Source organism: Ahaetulla prasina, chromosome 6 (assembly GCF_028640845.1).
Source record: "Ahaetulla prasina isolate Xishuangbanna chromosome 6, ASM2864084v1, whole genome shotgun sequence".
Lineage (NCBI taxonomy): Eukaryota > Metazoa > Chordata > Lepidosauria > Squamata > Colubridae > Ahaetulla > Ahaetulla prasina.
This window is the reverse complement of record NC_080544.1, coordinates 103,326,422-103,335,664: the sequence shown is the minus strand read 5'-3', so window position 1 is coordinate 103,335,664 and position 9,243 is coordinate 103,326,422. Positions and strand designations below refer to the sequence as shown.

The following is a 9,243-nucleotide window of genomic DNA, read 5'->3' as shown; positions in this document are numbered from 1 at the left end:
TGAAAGACACAAACATTCAGAGAAAGAAAGGACGAAACTTAATTGTGATCCGACGTAAAAATACATTTGCTTTCCTTCTATTTTGACCCCGAATTGCTGGTCATAGAACAAACAAGAGGAGAAGGAAACAGGTCTTCACTCGGTTGTTACTTTTGCCCCTTAGTTAGAAACTGATACCCGGCTTGGACAGACGGAGTCTTAAACTCTTCCTGAATTTGTTTAAATGCATGCTTCTTCTGCACCCTTACACACACTGAGGAGGGACAAGAAAGAAATGGGAATTTAAAAAAAAAACACACGGAAGTCAGTTCCAGTAAGAATTGTAACATCTGCGAAGAAAAAAAGTTAAATACTAATGTCATACAAAACCAAAGCAGAAGCATGAATCGCACAATGATGTGGATTTAAATAAATGCTTGGAGATTTGATTTTTTAAATTTTGTATCCTTTAGTTGGGTTGTTTTTTTGGGGGTGTGTGTTTGTGGTGGGTGGGGGAGACAAACCAGAATGGAAAGGATGGCTATGAGTGATCTATGGATCTATGATGGTGATGAAATGATGCTCCTTTAAATAAGCACTCCGGGTAGAAAGATAAGATAGAAATAAAATGAGTAAATGATGTTTGAAATAAGGGGGACACATTAAACATGTTGAAGTCAGTGCAGGCTGCTGATTGTGAGGGGCATTTCCCCGAAAAGCTCTGCTTGGTCTACTCCCTTGAAATGAATGGCACTCGGCCAGAACGCTACTAAGATATGGCAGTGTTTCTCAAGCTTGGGAACTTTTAAGATGCGTGGACTTCAACTCCCAGAATTCCCCAGCCAGCCAGGGAATTCTGGGAGTTGAAGCCCACACATCTTAAAAGTTCTCTGGTTTGAAAACCACTGCTGTATGCAATCACTCTCTTGGCTCTTAACAGGGGGGGAAAAATCAGCATAAAAATATAAATAAAAGGAACTGACCTTCCTAAAGCAGGGGGTCTCTAACCTTGACAATTTTAAGACTTGTGGACTTCAACTCCCAGAGTTCCTCAGCCAGAAGTCCACAAGTCTTAAAAGTTGCCAAGGTTGGAGACTCCTGTCCTAAAAGGTATGCAAGTGCCAGAGTGTTTACATAGTGGGGGGTTTCTGATAATTGCTTAATTTTGGAAGCAAGAGGCTTGCCATTTGGGGCAACCGCACCCTAAAACATGGGGAGGGGAAGATAACCTTATAACCTATCTGCAGGGATCCAGAGAAGCATTCTCAAATTGTGGAATTCATTGTTGACACAAAGAAAAAGAAAAAGCCAGACTTTTTAATCTGGTGAAAAATGTGGGAGCTAATGTTTTCAATGGTCCTTTTGTGGCATTTTGGACCACCAAGCCGTTTGATTGAAATCAAGAATTCAGACGCAATTTTTGTTGGCTAAGGCCATTATCTGCTTTATTGTCCCGAACAGCATGCGCTTCATTTGATATAAACTATGTACAAGTACGGCTGCATTTTTTTTTTGTTGCCGCCCCTGCAAAATCAGGGAGAATTCTTAAGTGCTCTCAACAAGAGTATAACAGGACTAAATAATGTTATTTAATGTTGGGGAGGGAGGAGTGAAAAAGGAGAAAAGCAATGCCTCAAAAAGCATCCCTTCCCCCAAATTTGAATCAAGAATGTCCAGAAATAAAGCTATTTTAACAGCTTCCTTCCCGCCCCCCAAATAAAAGTAAATATAAGTGTCCCAAGATAATGTTGCAGGATCCAATCTGAGATGGTCACTGGGACCAGAGGTTTATCCTTCCAAGCTTTGGAGTCCATCCTCGGAGGACTTCTCTCCACAGAGCATGCATTTTTCCCCTTGATGCTCAAAATCTTTCAGAATTAGCGAAGGCAATTTATGAAGGAGGAGCTATTCAGTTTGTGGAGAAGAATAGAAGAATACCAGTTTCCCAATTTAGCAAAGCCACTCATATTTTGATAATCAGTTGTGGATAATTGGGAGCCAAAGCAGTTGCTTTTCTGAAGGGTTTCTAGCATATTATTATTATTATTAATGTGACGATGGAAAATTAATAGCATCCATCTAAACAATGCTAATGTTTCCACTGGAATGTACAGTTTTTCAGCAGTTTTTGTTCCAAATACCAGGCTTAAATCTTTTTTTTCCCCGCCACTCCTAATATCTGAACCCGGCCATGACATTTAAAAAGGATGCTACAAGGGTAGTTGGTAGTTTGATTACAACCAAGAAGTCATGGTTTTCCACAAGGCATTGAGAAAAGTCTCAAGTAATGGATTCCATTGTGGATAACGTCAAGAAGCTTCGGTCGGTGGTACAGAAAGGTTCCGTAGAGCTCCATGATCTAAAGTAATAACGAGAAAGAAACATTTGCTGATGGGGAAACCTGAGTTTTGGTCCCAGAGGCGTTTTCAGAAACATATATCCCAAACGACTTAAGATATGAATCCAAAGCTCTGATGACAAAGTGATGCAGAGATGCAGAAAATTTCCCAGAACCAAGATCAGAAATGGTAGGGTTGCATGAGTTCTTGGGAAGACACATATTATTAGAGCAGAGTTATAATATGACTCGCTTTTATATAGTTACTCTAATCCAGAGTTCCGTAGGTGTGTAAGGTTTTATGTAAACACAGGCTTGCTGTAAGGCAGGGGTCTCCAACCTTGGCAACTTTAAGACTTGTGGACTTCAAGTCCCAGAATTCTGGGAGTTGAAGTTCACAAGTCTTAAAGTTGTCAAGCTTGGAGACCCCTGCTCTAAGGCAGAGGTGGGGAACCATGGGCCCTTTATGACTTTTGGACTTCAAGTCCCAGAATTCCTGAGCCAGCAGGAGCCATAGTTCCCCACCTCTACTCTAAAGCCTTTTCCTCTCCTAGAAGACAGGGCCATGCCACTGTATTCAAGCAGGATTGTGCATCCAGAATGCTGATTATGCACATAAACAGAGCTATTAAGAAGCTAAAGGAATCCTATAATTGGTGTGCAACCCCCACCACCCCAAACGTAAACATGTAAGTATCTACCCCAGCCACCCAAAATCAGTTGAGCAAAACACTGCAAGTGGATATGTTTAATAACACAACATTGGATTTGGAGCAATCAATGCAAGCAACAGTTGAATGGAAGAGAAATGAAGAACAGGTTTTTGATGATTTGAAGAAAACTGTGCACAACGAAAACAAGAAATGGCTCTAAGGCTCTGTTAATTGATTTAATTAAAATATTCATTCTGTTCAAGAGATTAGGTACCGTATCTCTTTCCTTTATACTCCAAGCATTTAAGCACACAATTAGATGAAATATGAGATCACTCATCCAAATTATTCAATAGATTTGATTTCATACTCTGATCCTCATATTTGACAGAATATTAAGTACAAAGATGATTTGGTTGGTAACGCAACTTTCCCTAATAGTTGGTTAAAGACCACAGAAATCAGTTTAGATGTGTAGGGTATTGGGGTATGGTACACCTGCCAACTGGCTATGAGTCTTGGACTCTTTACCTGAGACGTGGAGGGTATGTTAATGGGCTTCAACTGAGGTCCATCATCTCCACAAAGCCAGATGTGGAGGGTTGTCTAATGCCGCACAGATGAAGTAAACCTTGTTCCACCTATACTACTAATTATCACATTTTATTTGGGTCATTTCTGTAAAGCATCATGGATCATTTCTGTAAGCCACTGTGGAAATATTTTTAAGGTCAGCTGCTATTGCAAGAAATGTGACTAATACATTCTCAAGTCAAAAAACAAGGCTAAGTTCACTTTGTAACTCTGCCTGCTCATAAGGAATGGTTACGAAGTGTGTGAGAGTTTTGTACCTTGAAAACGTGCATTTCTTAGCATTTTGCTTAGGTAGGAAACTAAATACGGAAGGGTCGTATGTCCGAATAATTTTGGTCCCGACCAAATCTGTGAAATGACTGTACTATCCCAGATTGTCACTACTGTTAAATCCTTGATTTTAATGAATCAAGTTCTATTCAAGTAAGATCAATTGTTGCCTTATGAAATGAATCAGTTTAGTTTAGATCCCATTCAAAGTGCCTGGAAGGCAGTACAGTTTTAAATCTTGTATTTTAAAATATAAATTAACGACAATTTAGGAGCTTGTTCCAATTGGGAGAAAACCCGGCAGAATTTCAAAGTACTATTTTGGCAATCTGTCTTCCACATATCAGCATGCAGATTGGATGAGGGAGGAGTACTTCATCTTCTATCAAACATGAGAGTCAAATCATATCCTTGTATTTGTTAAGATACAGAAAACAGAAAAACATTAAAAAAAAATAATAATCACAAGATGTATTTATTCACGGTTGATTTTGAAGCTGGCGATACCTACCTTTTGCCAGAACCATAGCTAGGACTTGTGAGCTTCTCTCTCAGTGACATTTTATATTAAACCCTCAACGTACAAGATAACACAGACCTCTGAATATAACACTTGTTTCATTTCCAACAATGTAGCATCACATTGTCATACGACTGAAGATGGGGCTAATGAGATAGGAGTAAACCTCTCCAAATTAACATCAATTTTCAACCCAAGGCTGCGTTCAGACTGCACGTTTACCATCATTAACTAATTAAAATGCTTTTTTTGCGGATTTGCACTATCTCATGTCCCATCACAGTCTTTAGCACGCTATGCTTAAACCAGAGAAAAAGGCTAGCTGGGGTTACTCTAACCAAACTTAGCATATAATGAGGATGAATCTGCTGTGTTTTTGTCTGAATGGGATACATGTGTGGCATGCATACAACCCAATGGTGATGACAAACATAACTCTCTCCCATGTAAGGTGGATGACAATCATTTTAAAAGGTGGACATGAAAGAGCTTGATATGAAAATTCTGGTGCAATCAAGGTTGCTCTCTTTGACCATGGGGATGAAACAGGAATATCCACAGAGGCTGGTTAAAAAGTAAAGACAATGTTGTGGCCCGCCAGCGGCCAGTGAAGCTGGTGACAGACAGTGAGGAGGTTGGGGAGGAACATGGGCCAGTCCTGGAATCTGGGGAAGGCTCTGATGAATGCTCTACGTCAGAGGCAAGAGATGGGGCCAGGGCCGTCTGACAGTTATCAGCTACCTTCGGAGTCGGAGATAAGTGGGGCAGAAGAACAGCTGGAGCCAGTTCCCAGTGTGCACATGCGCAGAGCTGCCAGGAGAAGGGAACAGCTAAGGAAGAAGGGTCAACTCAGGAGTAAAGCCACAGGTGGATGGTGAATTCCATAGGGAATAAAGAAGAGCAAAAGGGGAGTGGAGTTTGCAGGAGACAATTAGTTTGCTTAATTGGTTCATGACTCTCAGCGACTTCTTGCCAAGTTTTGAAGATATCGGCCTGGCAGCCCTCTAAGCCAGATAAAGTCTGCGATTGTAAATTCTCCCTTGAAAGACTTTGCTGGATGTGAATGAGGAATTCACAGTAACTTAATAAAAAGGGGTTTTTGTCGAGAGAAGGAGTCTGCTTCATGCTCTTGGGAAGCCTAGGTCAGAACAGGCAGCAACCATGATGGTTTGATCAAGGCTCTGTGTTTGGCGTGCAACGTGGACGCCTCTGGGTTGAAGTCATCCTAACACTTGCAGAGGAAGGAGTTCAAAATGTCTCTGCATAGTGAATTACAGAGACACACTGTATAGTCTCCTGCCAGGCAGCCCTGACACTGACAAGGCCTCATTCCATATGAACTCCAACATAATAGTGGCAGGTAGGCATTTTATTGGTAGAGAATATCCCAGAAGTGCAAATACACTTTTATCAGAAATCATTACCCCAGGGGAGAGAAAAGGCTAATGTTACATCAATCGGATACTGCTCCTGTTTTAAAAATCTCTAGGAAATATTTTATTTTAAACATCTTGCCTTCTTTCTTTCCAAAGAGAGACAGGTGACTATTTTTTTGTTTAAACCCGGCTTGTAACAGTTCCCATTTTATGAAGGAAAAAAATAATCACTTTAGTAAAAACTTAAAAGGGGTTTGCAGAGGGATTAACACACTTGAGGATATTGGGTTGTTGTTGTTTTTTTTAAAAAAAATTTCAATAAGAGAAGGAAACATCCAGAAGAGCAGAGCACTGAAAATTACAATTTAGAAGTCACCACAGTAAGTTTTCCACCATTTTTAAAAAAGTAACTAGCTACTAGTAAAAAGCTACTGCATCCTTCAATGAGGACTGCAAACATCCAGCTGACCAATAGATAGCAGCAAACAAATATAGAAAACTAATTCTTTATGCCATCCAATGGTTGTCTGGCTTTGTTGCCATAGAGACTTGGTAGCCGTACTTCCAACTTGTGTGGGACTTCTGTAGGATCTTCAGATGTTTCTCTTGATCTTTTGAAAGCGGTATCTTCCTTTTCTTTGCAATCCAAAGAGGACTGCAGGACATCCACGCCTTTTCTTTGTTTACGTCTGTCTCACACAAACCGGGAATCTCACCCTAATCATTCGCTTGATCTCATCTTATCTCAACTCAAACTGCTGTTTAGCTGTGACCAAGATGGAACAATGTGCTCTCAGCTGATGAAGATGGTGGCTAATATCATCGAGGAAAGAAGAAAACAATCGTAACCTGGCATTTAAACAAGCGTACAGAAACACTGGGCCAAAAACTTGATTTCCTAACCTTCTCTTTCTACAACATCTCCGTAGAGTTTTCACGTGTTCTTTTTAAGATAGAACCTTCTGTAAATTAAGAAATGGTTCTCATTGATCTTCCTGTTGAGGATCTTTTCAACATTTTTTTAAAAAAAAGACCTGTATAAATTAGCAAACATATAAATAGGCTTAGCATTTATTTCTGAATGGCTTTGTGTTAGGTTTTTTTTTTTAAAGGTCTACCTTTAATCATAATTTGGAGTGGCTTTAGATTATTATCTTTACTCAGATGTGAGCTTCATTTTGTTAAAAGTAATTGATTTTCAGTCGATGGACAAGAAAAAGAGGAAACCTACCAAACTTTCCTCCCCCCTCCCCCGTGAAGTGAAAATTTCAGGGGAGAGAACGCAAACCTTGGGAGCTAGAAGGAAGCTTGGTTGCCTGTCTAGAAGGGGCGACACATAGTGATCAAAGACAGGACAAGCCTTCCGATTCAAAAGGCAAAGCAGCTAAAGGGAAGGGAAATGACTTTCAGGGGGAAAAAAGACATACAGTATAAGCAGGGGTCTCCAACCTTGGTCCCTTTAAGACTTGTGGACTTCAACTCCCAGAGTCCCTCAGCCAGCAAAGCAAAGCTGGCTGAGGAACTCTGGGAGTTGAAGTCCACAAGTCTTAAAGGGACCAAGGTTGGAGACCCCTGGTATAAGGGAACGGGAGAAACCAGACTGAAATGCACACGTTAAGTAGAAAGGCAAAAAGGATGCACACAGAGAGCTCGAGAGCCAAGAAAAAGCACACTTGTGAATCACTGGCCGGTGCTCGAAAAGAACAGGGGAGCCTGAGATAGCGTATAACGCCAAAGCCACTAAAGGCACAACAGCAGTTGCAGGATCAGAGGGAAAAAACGGCATCATTAAAAAACAAAAACAAACAAAAATAAAAAAACAACAACATTCAACTGTTTTTTTCAACAGCAACCAGTTAAACGCCACGATCTCTCATTCCCCCACATTCAAAGCACAAACTTGGATCTCCTCTGAAGATCCCAGACTGAACCTAGGAAGATGGGTTTCCCATCTAGGAAACTAGACATCTATCGTTGTCGGTTCATCGTGTTCCAGTTTATAGGAGAACTGTCTGCAGCAAAGGCATTTCAGAGAAAATCCACACCTGTTGACTCGGGTGGGGCTGCATCGTCCCATTATTCGCTCCAGCATTCTTCTAAAAGATGTGCAGGCTGGCTCCCCATCGGAGAAGCAACACATGGACTCCAGGCAGTTGACACCTGGACCTGTCTTAGTAAGCTGTGGGGGAGAAGAAGAAAAAAACAGGGAAACCAAGCGTGAGAGAAATTAGCAAACCCTCACCAGGATCTTTGGTTTTTTTGGGTACAGTTATAGACATTTTAGAAGCACAGATGCCGTTCCGATTTAGCTTGCATGCATCTTCTGTGTTTTTCATGTAAGCGTTGGAAAGCTTAATTCTATAAATATTCTGAGAATTATATGATAGTAGTAATGTTTCATTTGCCTATTTGACAATTGAAGGCCAGAAGATATGAGAACTAGGCTTCAGTCTATTAATCACCTGACTCTTTCTCTCTCTACCACTGTCATTTCACACATCCACAACTAGCGCTCAGAAACTTATTTGACTCTAAAGGAAGTCAATGGACAGAAATTCTAGTAGAAAATCTATTCATACCCTATTTTTCTCTCTCTCTCTTTTTTCTTTCTAGGACCCTTTTAATGGGGTTGGGGCAATTGAATGGAGCTGAGCGTTTACTGGCCATATGCCCTTCCTGACGCCTATGTGGAGTTTGCAGCAGATATGCCCTGAGAAAGAAACATTTGCCGCCGCCTAGGATCGAACACTCAGCCTTCCGAGTGGGAGGTGAGTGTCTTCACCTCTAGGCCACTGTGCTGCTATCTATTTTTCTCTCTATTCATACCCATTTTTCTCCTTCCATATAAAATGGCCTGGGGTATATAATCAAAGATAGAGGAACGTGCTGACAGCAGCTATTAAAAGAGTTGGAAATAATTTTCATCTTGCACAAGTGGGCCATAAGAACTCTAAAGACAGAACAAAGCAAAACAAAACAATTTATTTATCTGAGACAAGAATCAATGTCATTACGGAAAAACAAGGAAAAGCAGAATATTCAGCTGAAACTGAAAAAAGATGCTTCATCATCAGAATGATTTAAAATTAGTGTGAAACTGGTTATTAGGAAAAAAGGCACTGAGGATTTAAAAATAAGTTAGTGAAGCACTGAGGACTAACAACAAGAGGCAGCAATTGTTTACGTAGCTAAATTAGAAATTAGTTTTAAAATCCATGTCAGAAATATCCCAAATACTGCTCAGAAATACTTGGAAAATTCTCTTTTCTCAAATGAAAATATTTGCCTGTTTCATTAGAGCTTGAACTTAAAAGGTTGACTAACAATTAATTGCCAGTTTTCTGTTGTATATCCCACGCAGAAGTGGGATAATTTGTCATCTGGTCAGATTTAAAGCTGGAAAATCCAGCTTTGGACTCACAGACATTGTAGAATAAAATAATAAAAAGAGACCAGATGATTCTCGCTTTCAAATATTTACTTGCAGCTAACCATGAATGGAATTTGAGGAAA

General features: G+C 40.3%; 1 protein-coding gene across 5 annotated transcripts in view; it reads right to left on the bottom strand.

Annotated features, from left to right (window-relative positions):
• The window catches only part of ATP11B (ATPase phospholipid transporting 11B (putative)), a 102,169-nt gene continuing 92,926 nt past the window's right edge, over nt 1–9,243 (bottom strand). For 2 of the 5 annotated variants that reach the window (XM_058187407.1, XM_058187406.1), the window contains 2 exons: nt 7,776–7,909; nt 1,397–2,338 (listed from right to left, as the gene is read on the bottom strand). In XM_058187407.1, the coding sequence (XP_058043390.1) occupies nt 7,807–7,909 (103 nt within the window). In that variant the 3' untranslated portion in view covers nt 1,397–2,338; nt 7,776–7,806. Of the gene's footprint in view, nt 254–1,396; nt 2,339–3,050; nt 7,910–9,243 lie in introns of those variants that run through there. The other 3 variants (XM_058187408.1, XM_058187409.1, XM_058187405.1) reach the window with 3 other exon arrangements.